The following is an 18,314-nucleotide window of genomic DNA, read 5'->3' on the forward strand; positions in this document are numbered from 1 at the left end:
GAGGCATGCGGGCATGTGGCTGACGGTCATGAACTTTCCAGCTGCGTGCTGAAAAGAACTCCTCAATTGGACTCAAAAATGGGGCGTATGGTGGCAAGTTGAGTGCAATAAATCTATTATGGTTGGTGAACCAGTCCTGGACCAGAGCAGCCCGATGGAAACGGACATTATCCCAGATGACAACAAACTGGAGCTGCTCTGGCCCCTCACACAGGTGTATTTGTAGTGCTATGGTTTAGACTGAATGGTCTACAATTAGATTTCAAATGTTTTCATGTGTGTGAGTCTGTGTGCTTTTCCAATTTTAGTTGTGTTTTGTATTTTAAATAGATGTGTTTTCCCAATGATTGCATGAGATTTCCTTTTCGAACAATGTGTCTTATGTAAAAAACAGTGTGTAGTGTTTTGCAGAGTGTGTTGGAGAATTTCAAACACAGTGCAAAGCATATATTGTGTTTACAGGGTTGGTGCTTTTGTTTAGGGCATGGTCACCAAAGTTAGAGGTTGTGATGCTTTGGGCATAGCAACCACTTTTAGTGATTAAGCATCAGGTAAAACTGTAAGCATACAAACATTCATCAAGCCCAAGTTGTTATCATCCCATCTGATGCTGAGAAGACCGTTGATGTAAATAATGTTCAGTCTTTTAAACAAGATGAAAGTGATTTTAGATTTCCATCAATAGATTCTTGTATCAACTGTTATTGAAGGTTGTGGCAGTGAAACTTCAGTGTGACACTGACAGTAAATGACAACAGCTTCATGGATTCATTGCAGCCTCTGATAAATCATGTTCCTTGTTATCTAAATATCCTGGCCCAAAGGTCCGGGGACATGTTGGACTGGTTCCTGGTATTTCTGTGGAAAAGAAATAAAAAGTAAATATGACTGTATCATTACAAACATGACACAGTCTATCAGCTGTTGATGGAGAGTGAACAGTCATTGCTGATGTCCTGGTTAATTTTTGATCCAAACTCCTTTATGATCATCAGATGATGATGTTTTGGTTCCAATACATCTTCTGTGTGCTGTATCACACTGTTACTAATCCTTAGAAACAAGGCGGAACTCATTTCATGGTTTTTCATAACAACACTGGTGGAAACAGAGCTTCCTGTTGTCACATGTTCAACAGACTTCATGCTCCTGATGACCAGACTCAAGTTAGAGTTCACTAGGATGTAGATCTTCCAGAGAGAAACCCAGAAAGACACGATGACAAGTGGAGAACCAAGAAGAACACACACACACACACACACACACGCACACACACACACACACACACACACACACACACACACACACACACACTACTGTAGTAGTATAAGTAATTGTTTTACAATTTACAAATCCTCAGTAATACATTGTGTTCCTACAGTTACGTAATTTAACTGAAAATACATTATCTTGATGTTAAATGATATGATACTGTAATTTACATGTAAGTTACTGTAAATATTCAAATTGACAGTAAATGGATTGTAGTGGTATGAGGCACCACTGCCATATTAAATTCCCATATTATGCTCATTTCTGCTTCTGGATATGGTTCCTTGATGTCTAAATGGAATGTTAGTAACATGCTTTGGTCGAAAAAAGCTGAAGGATTGAGCACAGCAGGGTTCTTGAAACTCCATTTTCACAGCCCTGCTCCAGGTGGCCGGTTTCTGTGCCTTATTTTTTAAATGCTAATGAGCTACTGCGTGTGGTGCCCACCTCTTCCTGCCAGCTGAAGACGTGAGGACGGCATCATGTGACCATGGCAACGGCGGAGTTTGTGGAAGAAATGGCTGCCGGCCAACAGACTGCAGTGGAACCGTACATGTTCTAGTCCGACCCAGAACAACAAGACGCTCCAGAAGAAAGTCAGCTGCCAAGAATGAACATTGATGTTTCTCAGTGGTTAGTAGTTAAAGGGATATTCTGGTGTAAGTTTGATCCATGTTCTAACACACCGTGACACAGAGTAAGACCCCCCCCCCCCCCCTCGAGAGATCAAGTTTGCAGAGGTCTGCTAACTTGATCCCTCGAGAGGGAGTCTAACACAGTTTCACGGTGTGAAACTTACACCGGAATATCCCTTTAAGTTTGTTACCTGGACAATACTTTTATGTTACTGCAGACTAACGAAAGTTTTACGAGCTACCGGCCGTCTGCCCCGCGTTGTTACTGATAACAGCCCCCTTCTCCTGCCTCCAGTGTTTACATCATAAAGCTTAGCCAAACCTCGGCTGGTGTTTACTGCTGTTTAGTTGCAGTAACGCGGATGCAATTTAGTAACAGCCGTTACAAGAGAAAAGCGTAATCCCATATTATTATTTACCTTTATGTAGCCGGGTAAGTTGATTGAGAACCTCTTATTTGTAGTGACGACCTGTAATTAGCTACTGCCAGCAATTTTCAACAACTGTAGTTTTCAATAAGCCACAGTTGCCCCCCATCACCTCTCTACCAGCAGAATTGTTTTTTAACCGGTTACAACGGTTTATAAATTTGAGATATATTACCAAAGATACAACACAACGTGATTAGCGATTATAGTTTCCAATGAATAATAAAAATTCTGCATAAAAACAGGTGTTCCTGTGGCAATTGTGTACAAATGCCTACAGAACCTGAGAATATCTGCTGTATGGAAATACCACAATTAAGTGTGAACACTGGGCAAACATGGTTGTCATTTTGCTGTCTCTCTTTTCTCTAATCTATCGTCACTCACCTTTCATAATTTCTAGGTTACACGAAGACTACAGCAGCTTCCTGAGCCACCATCATGCATGGTGGACCCTCCTGGCCTGTAACCTGTCTGCCTGAATGTATCTGCACTGCAGAATGCACTGAACATTTACCGGACAGACTATGGACCTTTACGTCTGAGGGGAATAGTGCAGTAAGCTTTTAGTCACATAAATACTATTTATTTATCGTAAAAGTGCTATGATGAAAAGTACATAACTGCCTTCTCTATCTCACATTGCTTATAATTTATTATCTTTTACTTATTAACATGAAAATTATATACCAAACGATGAAAACACAGAACAGTTAGGAAAGATGTTTTATTGTAAGAAACATTTGTAAACATGTGTTGACATGAATGAAATAATACCATGAAGAAGAAAATAAATATCTGAAGTGAAACCGTTTAAATTCATATATCAACTTCAATATCAATATGAAAATAATAACAAATAAAGTATCTAGTTGCCATGGGTGTAAACATTCAGTGCTGACTTTATATTGAATTGTGTTCAGCCAATATAGCCTACAGAAGCTTTGTAAGCTGGTGCTGGGGCTCTCTGGGGTGGAGAGTGAGAGTTGTGCTGCGTGTCTGCATGGTCTGAGAGGTCTTCAGGGATTATTAGTTTCAGCACCTCGTTCACATATGGGGCAGGGTCCTGGAAAACCTTCTGGAAGATCAGGTCCAACAGTGCATCACCACAGTCTGCAGTGCAATAAACAAAAATTCATATTTACAGGAAAACTGCAGTAGAACCAAAAAGCCCTGTGCTGCAGTGTTGTAAAGTTTCTCTTATTTCTCCTAATTACTTCTTATTTATACATTCTCCTTATTATTTATTTAGAAAACCATCTTAAAAGAATTCAGATTTTATGTGTTTGTTTTCATCCTTTTGTGTGATGTATGTGTGTCCATGTTTATTTTAATTTGAGAGGTTCAAATAAAAGATTGTAAAACTTACAGAATGTCTTCACGGGTTTGGCTCTGCACTCTCCCTTCCTTCCTAGACTTTGGAAAGCTCAGTTTGAAAAGAGGATCTCCTGATGATGTGGTGGCTTGTCTTCTCATTGTAATGCAGTGCAGCCAGGTGAGTCTTGAACAGGAAGAAGACAATAAAACATGAAAACAATTGCGAGAAATGGGCAAATATTCTCAACAAGTAATCACAGTTTAATTTACCTGCACAGCATTCCCAGATATGGATAGGATAACACATGACAGCACTGTTACAGTATAATTCAAGCACTAAAGGCTGCAACGCGTTACGTTAATATTTCCAAACCAGTAATCAGATTAATGTAGAGCGGGGTAGAAAAATCGAAGCCAAATTTGACTCACTTATCTGGAAACTGCAGGGAGACACTGTCAGACACCTGTATCTCACTCAAAAAAGCACGGATGGTCTTTTTTCAAAGTTTCTAGGTGTGTGGCAGCACCATAGACCCAAAATAACGCCCCAAATACCAAAAAAGTCAGTTTTTCATCATATGGGACCTTTAAACTTAGTTTTGCTGTATTAGCCAATCGTTGCTCCGACCAAAGGGATAAAAGTAGATCGTGTCCCTCCTCCTGACCTCTCGCTTCCTGCCTCTTCGGCCCGCCCACTTCTGGGTTGTTGCATTTGCAGCTAGCATCCGAGCACAGGTAGGTGCGTGTTGTTGTGCTGTTTTGTGTTTATTCGTCCGTGTTTCATTTCCCTCTCTCAGGGAGAGGGAGAGGACACTCAGGTTCATTCACTCCGAGTGTCCTTTTTGAAGGTAATAATCGACCTTTAGTACGGGTCCTTGGGACCTAACCCAAGGTGGCGTTCTTTGTCTTTAGTGTATAACACAGTGATAACCCTCGTGTTGCCACAGTATAGTCATATTACAGTCATGTACTGTGTTTGTATGCTAACCCAACCATATAGTTTGTTAGCCTGTTAGCACGGTTGCTTTTTAGCCTCTTGTTAGCCTGTTAGCACTTTGTTAGCCTTTTGGCATGTTAGCATTTTTACCATATTGTAAAATTATAATATGTCATTGCTCATTAACTGTACGGTGCTGTACTCAATACACAGCAGCTGTAATACTGTACTGTAATATTCCCAATAATATCCCATCATGCATTGTAAAAGCATATTACAGTAGTTGACTGTCAGAATTGACTGTGAACACTTGGGGTTTGTTAACAGTGTAGTTCTTGTGTTTTGGATGTTTGTATTTGTATATCTTCCTAAAGGCATCAGAAGCAATCTGATTAGATGCATTTATCTGCCTATTGCAAAGACAACAATGAATATATCACCCTGACTACTTTATCCAGTGCAGATGTTATCCATAGACAACGATCAGGCAGAACATTATGACCACTGACAGGTGAAGTGAACAACACTGATTATCTCTTCATCATGGCACCTGTTAGTGGGATATATCAGGCAGCAAGTGAACATGCTGTCCTCAGAGTTGATGTGTTAGAAGCAGGAAAAATGGGCCAGCGTAAAGATTTGAGTGAGTTTGACCAGGGCCAAACTGTGATGGCTAGACGACTGGGTCAGAGCATCTCCAGAACTGCAGCTCTTGTGGGGTGTTCCCGGTCTGCAGTGGTCAGTATCTATCCAAAAGGCCGAGGCTCAGTGATGCTCACATGAGTGAACGCTGGCCCGTGTGGCCCGATCCAACAGATGAGCTACTGTTGCTCAAATTGCTGAAGTTAATGCTGGTTCTGATAGAAAAGTGTCAGAATACACAGTGCATCACAATTTGTTGCATATGGGGCTTCACAGCCACAGACCAGTCAGGGTGCCCATGCTGACCCCTGTCGACCGGCGAAAGCAACAATGGGAGCCTCAGAACTGGACTGCAGAGCAATGGAAGAAGGTGGCCTGGTCTGATGAGACACGTTTCTTTTACATCACGTGGATGGCCATTGGCCCGGTGCGTTGCTTGCTTGGGAGACACATGGCACCAGGATGCACTATGGGAAGAAGGCAAGCCAGATGAGGCAGTGTGATGCTTTGGGTGATGTTCTACTGGGAAACCTCGGTTCCTGCCATCCATGTGGATGTTACTCTGACACGTACCACCTGCCTCAGCATTGTTGCAGACCAAGAACACCCTTTCATGGAAATAGTTTCCCTGATGGCTGTGGCCGCTTTCAGCAGGATAATGGGCCACAAAGCAAAATGGTTCATGATGGTTTGAAGAGCACAACAACTAATCTGAAGTGTCGACTTGGCCTCCAAATTCTCCAGATCTCAATCCAACAGAGCATCTGTGGGATGTGCTGGACAAACCAGTCTGATCCATGGAGGCCCCACCTCACAACTTACAGATCTGCTGCTGACATCTTGGTGCCAGAAACCACAGCACACCTTCAGAGGTCTAGTGGAGTCCATGCCCTGACAGGTCAGAGCTATTTTGGCATCAAAAGGGGACCAACACAATATTAGACAGGTGGTCATAATGTTCTGCCCAGTGTTGGGGAGACTTAAACTACATGTATTTGAACTACACAGCTTAACTACAATTTACTCTAACTTGCTGGTAGTTAAACTACATTCATATTTTGTGCTGCTTCAAGTATTTCAACTACCTTTTGGTTCATTTTTTGTAGTTTAACTATTCAATTTACAAACTACATACATTTTATTTTATTTTTCTTTAAGACAAAGTGGATGAGGTGGAAGCCTTTGTGAAGTCACCAGATGAGTCCCCACAAAATGATTTAAAATCTCCACCCAAAATGTCCGAAGTGTTAGTGAAGTTCAACACTGGTGTCCCAGCCAGTGCAGCATGTGAGCGGCTTTTTTCTGCTGGAAAGTGAATTTTTTGTAGGCTATTATATTTTGTTTGATATACACCATTTGTTGATTTATTTAACGCTGAGTTAAATGAGTACAATGAGTATAAGTAGTTGCTAAAGCTACTTTTTTTAACAGTAGTTTTACTAACCACATTTCTCCAGGGGTAGAAATGTAGTTTGTTAAAACTACTGCCAGGCTGAACTACATGTAGTTTTACAAGCTACACTTCCAAAGTAGCTTCCCCAACACTGGTTCTGCCTGACTGGTGTACATCCCAACAAGACAACTAAATAGACTGAAACAGATCGGTCAGAGTTCATATGACAAAGAAAACATACTGGATGCAGACAAACACTGATTTAAAAATGTTTATGTTCACTGGGCAAAATCAGAAATGTACTAAACTGTGAGCTTCACTTGCTCATATTTACAGCGTCATCATTTCCACCTGTCATACCAGCAGAAATGTTCATTCCTGGTCGATTCCTATATTTTATTCTATGCTTTTCAAATCTTTAAGTTCTCTGAAAGACAGAAATCTTTTCTTCTGACAGAATGTGTACGACTTAACTGAGCCCATAAAAAACAGCAGCAGAACAGAAGAACTATTAAGGGTGTTTCCACTGAAAAGCTCAGAGCAAAAATAAAGGAAGTGACAACATCTTCATGGATCTGTGGCAGCTTCTGATAAATGACTGACCCAGTGATCTTAGTGAGGTGGTCCAAAGGATGAAGGGCACATTGGACTGAAAGGTTCCTTCTGTGGAAATGTTAGAGAAGTAGATATGCCTGTATCATATCGACAGAGGGATTGTTGTTGTGACACAATAAAACAATAACTATACTGAACAACAAGCAGTAAATCTCTCCTGAACGTGTCAGACTCCCCAACGTTTGATGAGCAGTGAACATTTATTACTTGTTTTTAACTTCCTTGTTCACTTTTCAGAGACCTGGGTGATTTTTATCCAAAGTTTCTGTAATAATTATTATTATTGTCTAATGATAATAAAATAAGTAATGTTAAGCCTGCAGTGAAACTTCAGTGTGACACTGAGTGTAAATGACAACAGCTTCATGGATTCATTGCGGCCTCTGATAAATCATGTTCCTTGTTATCTAAATATCCTGGCCCAAAGGTCCATTTCTGCTGAATAGATATGAGAAGTAATCGTTTCGTTTCGTTTTCTTTTCCGCTTTTCCTTCAGGGTTGCGGGATGTTGCCGCTCTTTATCCCCCCGTGGGGGGTTGCGGGGCTTACTGGGGCCAAATCCAGTTTGACTTATGGGCGAAGGCCAGGGTACACCCTGAACGAGTCGCCAGCTCCTTGCAGGACCCTTACTGATGGCAGTGGCTGCCCTACAGGGTGCCAACTGCACATCAGGAGCAATTCTGGGGTTCAGTATCTTGCTCAAGGATACTTCGGCATGTAGCTCAGTCCCACCCCAGGGGAGCCGGGGATTCGAACCAGCGACCTTCTGATCACTGGTCCACCAGCTCAACCCACTGAGCTACAGCCGCCCCGGAAGTAATCGTGACTGTGTCATTACAAACATGACACAGTCTAACAGCTGTTGATGGAGAGTGAACAGTGATGCCCTGGTTAATTGTGATTGTCGTACACGTTGGACCAATGATACGACACCAGCAGTGTGAACACCCTCTCTGAGACCTATAAAAGAAAGTGGGCTCTCTTCTGTCTGTACAACATTCTCACTATCATCCGACAGAGCAGATCACTGCGACTCCAAAGACTTCAGAGACTCTCCGACCATCACATCAACCCCTCGTCCTGCAGCTGTGACAGAGACTCTGACTCCAACATGTTCTTGTTCCTCTTCTTGTTTGGTCTGGCTCTGGGTGCTGTGTCTCCTTCAGATGTGCCTCAAGTGAAGCTGCTGCGTGGCGGCTGTCCCATGTTCTGGTTCAGCTTCAACAGACGCTGCTACAAGTACGTCGCTGCACCTTTGACCTGGGCTGATGCAGAGCTGTACTGTGTGTCAGAGGGAGCCAACCTGGTGTCTATCCACAGTCTGGAGGAACAGGAGTTTGTCAAAACCCTGATCAAGAACTTTGACCACACTGAGGGACGCACCTGGATCGGACTCAGTGACATCCACAAAGAAGGCAGATGGATGTGGTCTGATGGTTGTGCAGTGGACTTTGTCTTTTGGGGATCAGGACAGCCAAACAATGTTGGAGGAAATGAAGACTGTGTTCACACCAACTCTCAAACAGATCGGAGGTGGCACGATAACCGTTGTTCTTTTACTATCTCATCTGTTTGTGGATCTTAGATAAAGTGTCCTTAGCAACTGAGATAGTTAGATGTGCTAAAAGAGTTGTGCTGTGTTTTCCTCATTTAGATAAGTGTTAAAAAGCTCTATATTTCAACAGTCATCACAGTTACTGAGTGTTTGGAGGAACAGAACAAACATTCAGTCTGGATGAGCAGGATGTCATCAGGTTATCAAGAACTTTAAATCTGCTCAGGGACTTACCTGGATTGGACTCTGAGGTGATCGGTGACTTTCCACCTGTTGCTCTGTAGTAATGCATGAAGGCTGCGTGAGACAGATTTAAATGTGATGATTGAAGTGTTTGTACAGAAGTGATTTCATTAACCTTCATTTTTATCACTATAACATGAAACATTTCTGTATTCCTCACTCGCACATTAAAACATCTATAAGAACATCATGTTACCAATAAAATGGTAAAAAGGTACTTTACTCATTAACAGCTCAAGAATACAGTTTGTTGTTTGATGATTATAATGTTGTCTTTTACTCCAGCTCACTGCTTTTGTTTCCACTGAAGTTTTAATTCTTTTCATATCTTCCATCTGTAAGTAAAAGTACAATAATAAGGTATTTGTACTGAAGCCCAGTCCTCTGCTGGTTTGTCCTCATTTTTGAAATTCTCCTTGTGTTGTTTGCATTTTGGATTTTGGATCCCAGCTGATCATTAAAACTTCTTTTACCTTCCTACCTCTGTGTGTCCTGCGTTTGGGTCAGTTCATGAAAAACTCTTAAAGGTCCCATTTGTAAGAAAACACTGACGCCTTGGGATGGCGGCCGACCCGACCTACAATCCCAGTGAGGCAGTATTTGACGAGTTGGCAGTGAGACTCAAAAATCAACTTTATACTTCTGCTCCATATTTCACTGCTCAATATTGTAATTACTTTACTTCACTAGTCACTAGTTACTTTGCAGATCCAGATCAATGATGCAAAGTACAATCAATGAAAATACTATAATTTCATATTGTACATTAAGATTAAACTAAGATCTTAAAACTTATAAGCCATTATTGATTAACATCTGTTTTTAGTTTGTTAAGGAAAATCTCCACAATTGTTTTCTGGAAGAGGCAGAAAATGTTTCTGTGCAAACTGTGGAGACAAACGGCTTCACATGGCAAACTGAAATGTCTGATCTCACCTGTTCATCATGACTACATTTGTACATGAAGTAGAATTTAAAAGAAATGCAGTAATCACAAGACTGAGTTGAGCATTCATTTGACATACTGAATATCAGCTTTAAATGGATCAAAGCAAATAACTTAACTTGTTCTTGATCAAACTCTGTAGTGTGTGAGATACAGCTGTGACGACCCTGTCTGCTTTGTGTTCACTCATTTCTGTGCAGGTGATTGAGAAGGCGTGTCAGGAGGAGATGCCTCACCTGAAACTGATCCACATCAGGGCTCCTCCTGCCTGTATAACCTGTCTGTCAATCATCTCTCTCTCCTTCACAGCATGCAGGGTTTCTGTTTGGTTTGATTTATTTCCTACACTTACACACAAACCCACACACTTCACACACCACTGATAAACTGACCTTCATACTTGATCTTATTTTTGTATATAGTTGTTTAGATTAGTTCAATAAATTCTTCTGTTAAGTGAAATCTCTGTGTTGTCTCCCTGTTTTGTCTGAACTCAGAGCTGGTTCATGACACAACCATTTCTGTATCACACTGTTTCTAATCATTAGAAACAAGGAGGAACTCACTTCATGGTCCATCCATCCATCCATTGTCAACTGCTTATCCAAAATCAGGTCGCGAGGGCAGCAGCTTCGGTAGCGAGCCCCAGACATCCCTTTCCCCGGCCACATCAGCTAACTCTGACTGGGGAATCCCCAGGCGCTCCCAGGCCAGAGAAGAGATATAATCCCTCCACCTGGTCCTGGGTCTACCCCTAGGTCTCCTCCCAGTTGTACGTGCCAGGAACACCTCCCTAGGAAGTCGCCCTGGTGGCATCCTCATCAGATGCCTGAACCACCTCAACTGGCCCCTTTCCACGCAGAGGAGCAGCGGCTCTACTCCGAGTCCCTCCCGGATGGCTGAGCTTCTTACCCTATCTCTAAGGGAGACCCCAGCCACCCTGCGAAGAAAACCCATTTCGGCCGCTTGTCTCCGCGATCTCATTCTTTCGGTCATGACCCATCACTCATGACCATAGGTGAGGGTAGGGACGAAGATTGACCGGTTGATCGAGAGCTTTGCCTTTCGGCTCAGCTCCCTTTTCGTCACAACCGTGCAGTGAAGCGCATGCAACACCGCACACGCTGCTCCGACTCTCCTGTCAATCTCCCGCCCCATCATCCCCTCACTCGTGAACAAAACCCCGAGGTACTTGAACTCCTTCACTTAGGGCAAGGACACATTCCCCACCTGGAGTAGGCAATCCACCGGTTTCCTACTGAGAACCATGGCCTCAGATTTAGAGGTGCTGATCCTCATCCCTGCCGCTTCACACTCAGCTGCAAACTGATCCAGTGAGCGTTGTAGATCTACAGCCGATGATGCCATCAAGACCACATCATCTACAAAAAGCAGTGATGCGATCTTAAGGTCACCGACCTGTAACCCCTCCATACCACGACTGCGCCTCGAAATCCTGTCCATGTAAATCACAAACAGGATTGGGGACAAGGCACAGCCCTGGCGGAGGCCAACACCCACTTGGAACAAGTCCGACTTACTTCCAAGTATACGCACGCAGCTCTCGCTTTGAGAATATAGGGATTGGATGGCCCTGAGAAGGGCCTCCCACAGAACATCCCGGGGGACCCGGTCGTATGCCTTCTCCAGATCCACAAAACACATGTGGACTGGGAGATTGTACTCCTAGGCCCCCTCCAAGACCCCTGCCAGAGTAAAGAGCTGGTCCGTTGTTCCACGACCAGGATGGAATCCGCATTGTTCCTCTTCAATCTGAGGTTCGACAATCGGCCGGACCCTCCTTTCCAGCACCTTGGAGTAGACTTTCCCAGGCAGGTAGAGTAGTGTGATACCTCTGTAATTGGCACACACCCTCTGGTCCCCCTTCTTAAAGAGAGGGATCACCACACTTGTTTGCCACTCCTTCGGCACCGACCCCGACCCCCACGCAAAGTTGAAGAGGCGTGTCAACCAAGACAGCCCCTCAACACCCAGAGCCTTCAGCATTTCTGGTAGTATCTCATCGATCCCTGGGGCTTTGCCACTGTGGAGTTGTTTGACTACCACAGTGACTTCACCCAGGGAAATCGGCGATGATACCCCATCATCCTCCAGCTCTGTCTCCATTACAGAGGGTGGCTGAGTGGGATTCAGGAGGTCACCAAAGTACTCCTTCCACCGCCCTATGACCTCCTCAGTCGAAGTCAACAAGGTCCCATCCTTGCTGTACACAGCTTGGATGGTTCCCCGTTTCCCCCTCCTGAGGTGGCGGACAGTTTTCCAGAAGCGCTTTGGCGCCGCCCGAAAGTCCTACTCCATGGCCTCACCGAACTCCTCCCACACCCGCTGCTTTGCCTCTGCCACAGCTGCGGCTGCTGCCCTTCGGGCCCGTCGGTACCCCAAAACTGCCTCAGGAGTCCCCCGGGACAACATGTCCCTAAAGGACTCCTTCTTCAGTCGGACGGCTTCCCTGACCACCGGTGTCCACCACGGTGTCCGAGGGTTGCCGCCCCTTGAGGCACCTAAGACCCTATGGCCAGAGGACACAGCTGCAGCTTCAACAATGGAAGATTTGAACATCGTCCATTCAGGTTCGATATCCCCAGCATCCACAGGGATGCTAGAGAAGCTCCTTCGGAGGTGGGAGTTGAAGGCTTCTCCGACAGGGGCCTCCCCCAGACGTTCCCAGCTTACCCGCACTACTCGTTTGGGCTTACCAGGTCTGTCCAGGGATTTCCCCTGCCACCGAAACCAACTCAACACCAGGTGGTGATCAGTTGACAGCTCTGCCCCTCTCTTTACCCGAGTGTCCAAAACACGCGGTCGAAGATCAGATGATACGATCACAAAATCGATCATTGACCTTCGACCTAGGGTGCTCTGGTACCACGTACACTTATGAGCATCCTTGTGTTCGAACATGGTGTTCATTATAGACAGACCGTGACTAGCACAGAAGTCTAATAATAGAACACCACTCAGGTTCAGATCGGGGAGGCCGTTCCTCCCAATCACGCCCCTCCAGGTATCTCCGTCATTGCCGACATGCGCGTTGAAGTCCCCCTTGCAGGGCCCCAGCCAGGACCTCCAAGAAGGCAGCATACTCCGAACTGCTGTTCAGTGCATACGCACAGACAACAGTCAGAGTTTTCCCCCCAGCCCTTAGGCGTAGGGAGGCGACCCTCTCGTCCACCGGGGTAAACTCCAACACGGCGGCGCTCAGCCGGAGACTTGTGAGTATCCCCACACCCGCCCGGTGCTTCACACCTTTGGCAAATCCGGAGAAGAATAGTGTCCAGCCCCTTTCCAGGAGTTTGGAACCAGAGCCGGTAATGTGTGTGGAGGCAAGCCCCACCAGATCCAACCGGTAACGCTTAACCTCCCGCACCAGCTCCGGCTCCTTCCCCCCAAGAGAGGTGACATTCCACGTCCCCAGAGTCAGCCTCTGCCGCCCAGGTCTGGGCGGCCGAGGCCCGCCACCACCACCGCCACCCATGTGGCAGCGCACCCGACCCCAGCGGTTTCTCCTGCGGATGGTGGGTCCACGGGATGGGGGTTTTTCACAATAACACTGGTGGAAACAGAGCTTCCTGTTGTCACATGTTGTCACATGTTCAACAGACTTCATGCTCCTGATGACCAGACTCAAGTTAGAGTTCACTAGAATGTAGATCTTCCAGAGAGAAACCCAGAAAGACACGATGACAAGTGGAGAACCAAGAAGAACACACACACACACACACACACACACACACACACACACACACACACACAGGGAAGAAGGCCAGCCAGCAGAGGCAGTGTGATGCTTTGGACGATGTTCTGCTGGGAAACCTCGGGTCCTGCCATCCCTGTGGATGTTACTCTGACACGTACCACCTGCCTCAGCATTGTTGCAGACCATGAACACAGTATTCCCTGATGACTGTGGCCTCTTTCAGCAGGGTAATGGACGACAAACCAAAATGGTTCGGGATGGTTTGAGGAGCACAACAAGGAGTTTGAGTTGTTGATTTGGCCTCCAAATTGCCCAGATCTCAATCCAACAGCGTATGTGTGGGATGTGCTGGACAAACCAGTCCGATCCATGGGGGCCCCACCTCACAACTTACAGTTCTGCTGCTGACATCTTGGTGCCAGATATGATAAAAGGAGGGCATAGATTTTAGATATTAAGGGAGATATTGAAGAAGCTGAGTGGGCAACAGCTTGTTTAAAAGCTCAGTCACAAACCATTAGTACTCAAATGAAACTGCTACAATTTAAGTGGTTAATGAGGACATGAGACCCCTGAGAAACTCAATAAATGGTCCCCTTCCAGATACATGTGTGAAATGTTTGACTGAGAAAGGTACTTTAATTCATTGTGTATGGGAATGTCCTAAGCTGGTGGCTTTATGGAAAATGGTTGTCCGCACAGTAAAATAGCAGGTATTCAGGTACTCTGCAAAGCAAAACTTTGTATTCTAGGGATATTACCAGATTGCTTTATTGTTAACTCAAAGTGTAAGACTCTGATCAACTTTGGCCTCCTGCAGGCCAGGAGGATGGCTGCTCTATCTTGGAGAGAGACTGAAGTATCCGCTACACAATCTTGGATTAGAAAGATGGCAATGTGTGTTACATTAGAAAAGCTAACCTGTGTAATTACGGGTGAAGTGCAAGAGTTTGAATGTTTATCTGTAATGCTGTCTAGTGTGAACATTTTATTTTATATTTAATTTATCTATTATTATTGTTATTATTTTATATATACACACATATGTGTATATATGTGTGTGTGTGTGTATATATACAAATACCTGTATATATGTATATATATAAAACAATGTATGTTTTTTATGTGTGTGTATGCAGCGATGTCTGCCTGCATCTCATTGTGCAACTAGTGTTGTATGTGTCAATGTGTATTGTATTTTCTTATTGAAAATCAATAAAAAACATTGTTAAAAAACAACTGATAGCTTCATGTGCTCATATTTACAGCGTCATCATTTCCATCTGTCATACCAGCAGAAATGTTAATTCCTGGTCAATTCCTACATGTAATTCTAGCTTTTCAAATGTTCAAGCTCTCTGAAAGAGAAAAAATTTTCTTCTGACAAAAAATAGACGACTTAACTGAGTCCATTACAAACAGCAGCAGAACAAAATAATTATCACTGGTGTTTTCACTGAAACGCTCAGAGCAAAAATAAAGGAAGTGACAACATCTTCATGGATCTGTGGCAGCTTCTGACGAGTCACGTGGAAAAGATATGAGAAGTAGAAATGCCTGTATCCTATCAACAGAGGGATTGTTGTTGTGACACAATAAAACTATAATTAAACTGAACAACAAGCAGTAAATCTCTCCTGAACGTGTCAGAATCCACAACGTTTGATGAGCAGTGAACATTTATTACTTGTTTTTAACTTCCTTGTTCACTTTTTAGAGTCCTGGTTCATTTTATCCAAAGTTTCTGATGAGACTGTTGTTGTTCCAGTAGATGATAATAGTTTTGCATTGCAGTGTGAATAATGTGAAGTTAAACATTTGTGAGTGACATACGTCACAGTCGGTCCTGCAGCAGAGATGTGCTGTAGAGCTCTGGGCTCCTGCTCTGTTTAACACAGTGGCGTTTTCTTGCAGAGGCCAAGGGAAGCCAGGCTTCCTCACTTTTTTCAGAATATAACCGTCATTTAATAAAAAGACTTTTTTTTAACAGTTTACGTAATCCTCCTGTGTTTTGCCTGTCGTCTCCTCCTCGTCTCTCTTCATTAACTATTGAGCGTTTCATAATGTGTAAAACAGCGCCCCTCTAAATGTTACGTGGTGAATGAGCGTTGAAAACATGGTACTGCACTCTGTTCTCTGTGAGGAGGCCAAGCTGAGCTGGCCTCCCTTCGTGAAAAAAAAAAAGAATGATTGACCAATCAGGTGAGGCGTTTGGCACGACACTGCTCCCCTGTGATTGGTCAGGACAGTGTTAAGGGAAGCCGCGAACTCGTTGGCATCACGCCAATCAAATCACAGTACGTTAACGTCATTGAATGAAATGACGGAAGTTGTTGTTTTGTGTCAATACTTGGTAAGCTAGCAAAAATATTAAGCGCAAGTATGGAGGGTGGAGATTTGGAGTATTTAGTAAAAAATAATTTTACTAAACTGCCTCTACAGCAGCAACTCAAGTCCGAATTAAATCTGACGGCAGGCTAACACCAACACTAGCGCTCCTTACTGAGATGAAGAAAAGTTTTCGGACTTTTAATGAGGAGAATTACGTCCGCACCGAGTGGCTAGCTGGTAGCGCCAAGCTTGGATTAACGAGGCTCTGGATTTGGCAAAAAGTCTGAGCACAAAGAAGCACAATGAGCAGGTGAAGAAAAAACTGGATATTTTAATGGGACTCATCGTTGCAGCCCTGTACCTTGCGCGCCAAGAGCAAGCGTTCAGGGGTCACAATGAGGCCACTGGCAGCGCAAACAGGGGCAATTCTGTGGAGTTGGTGCATGCTTTTGTGGAGTTTGACACCGAGGTCTTCAAACTGCTGCAGCGTATGCTCACGATTACGGCTACCAGCGCATCAGCAGAGCGCTCATTCTCCTTTCTAAAGAGGAACAAAACTGAGGAACACATGTGGACAGGACAGGCTTGTAAACGTGACCAAGATATCCATTGACTCTGTTGTTGTGGAGGACCTAAAAGCCAGTGGGAAGTTATACGACATGGTCACGATCACTTTGCCACCATGAGAGACAGGAGGATGGCCTTCCTCTACGAATAGGGTGAGGAAAACGCTTTTTTTTTCTGTGCGCATCATAATGATGTGATTATAGTCCTTATTGTGTCTTGCTTGCTTTGATTAAGCAGCATGTGAGTCCACTCCAGTTGTTGTTTATTGTTTTGTTTATGTGGAGAAAATGAGCACCACGGACAGCGGCCGTGATGGGCCGGGCTGTCTGAATACATGCACATGTCAGGTGTGCTGTTTACAGCCACTGGTACTGGGTTGTTGTGTAGCTGTATAATGAACATTTACATTTATTATTATGTATATAAACTGAAAAGTGAAAAGCATTTGTGTATCTCACATAGAGCGTACAAGTCGTGTTTGACGTGGACGTAAAACTTAACGTCTTCTGATTGAGTGTGTGAATGAATTTGCATCTTTCCAATATCAAATGTGTGCTGTGCATTAAGTAGCTGGTTGTGCTTTTGGGAGGGTGGTTGCATACATTAATGAGACGTTTGTGAGGACTGTGTGTGTGTGTGTGTGTGCGTGTATGAGTAATTGACTGACTGAGGGACAGAGAGAGAGAGCACGTCGGTGCTTAAAGTGTCGGTCAGATAACAAGCGTGTGTAAGTCCTGGTAAAATGATGCTGGGCGCTCTAATAGTTCATCCGACTACATGAAATAGCAACAAATAAATTGCAACATACGATTTTTTGACCCCACCCCCGTAAAACATACACAGCTTAGAGGTTATGTCTCACTTGGCTTCCTCGGAAATTTTCATCACGCCACGCCACTGGTTTAACAATCAGTGTTTTTGTTTCAGCACAGTAAAACTCGTCACAGAAATGATTTCTGACATTTAAACATGTGATTTCAGGATGTGAGGCTCAGGTTGCAATAAGCATACAAAAATGCTGGTGTTCATGTGTAGAGACCCTGATGATACTACAAGCAAAGTTTCATGTTGTGTGGAGCCTATTGATTGGTTTGCCTAACCCTAACCCAACCACTCAGATCATTACACCACGACCACCTCAGCTTCAGGACCAAAGCACTCAGAATACAAGACCCAACCAAATTATGACAGAATAAGAAAAGAAAAATACACAGATTATTGGACAGAACTAATAGAATCCCAGAGCAAAATGGAAACATATGTAGCCTTAAACAGACAGTACACTGTGGCAGCCTACCTGACCACAGTGTGTGACACCAAACTGAGGAGAACACTGACTAACCAATATTTTGCAAAGGCCTATTCAACCTACTTGGTTTGGTTCGCTCAGCCTCAGGGCCAGCAGGCAGAGGGCACTCCTTTGTAGGTTCGACTCCTGGCAGCATAGGGCTTTGTAAGAAAAGGAGAGTGGGTCACTTGTTTTAATATGATTCCAGAAATTTAGGGCTTGTTTTTGAATATTTAACAGTAGAGGATATTGGCCTGATTCAGCTCTGCATGCAGAGTTGGGAGCTCTTCTCTGCACCTGGAGGATACTTTTGCAGAACTCTGCATGCAGGATCTCAGTGGGATGTTTGTCCCATTTTGTCCAGTCTTGTTGAGTTTGTGGACCCTATACCTCGCTGCCATATAATGCAATGGGTTCGATGATTGAT

At 44.1% G+C, this 18,314-nt stretch overlaps 2 protein-coding genes across 2 annotated transcripts in view; both read left to right on the forward strand.

Annotated features, from left to right (window-relative positions):
- Window positions 1–18,314, forward strand: part of LOC115578427 (lactose-binding lectin l-2-like) — a 31,858-nt gene that overhangs the window by 9,990 nt on the left and 3,554 nt on the right. The window lies entirely within an intron of this gene.
- Window positions 8,172–8,824, forward strand: LOC115578428 (lactose-binding lectin l-2-like). Its single transcript, XM_030411388.1, has one exon. It carries the CDS (start codon window positions 8,351–8,353, stop codon window positions 8,822–8,824), a length of 474 nt encoding a protein of 157 aa, XP_030267248.1. The 5' UTR covers window positions 8,172–8,350.

The sequence above is a fragment of the Sparus aurata genome, chromosome 3 (genome assembly GCF_900880675.1).
Source record: "Sparus aurata chromosome 3, fSpaAur1.1, whole genome shotgun sequence".
Taxonomy (NCBI): domain Eukaryota; kingdom Metazoa; phylum Chordata; class Actinopteri; order Spariformes; family Sparidae; genus Sparus; species Sparus aurata.

Coding starts and splice junctions, on each gene's coding strand:
- LOC115578428 (XM_030411388.1), top strand. CDS start 8,351: ATGTTCTTGTTCCTCTTCTTGTTTGGTCTGGCTCTGGGTGCTGTGTCT.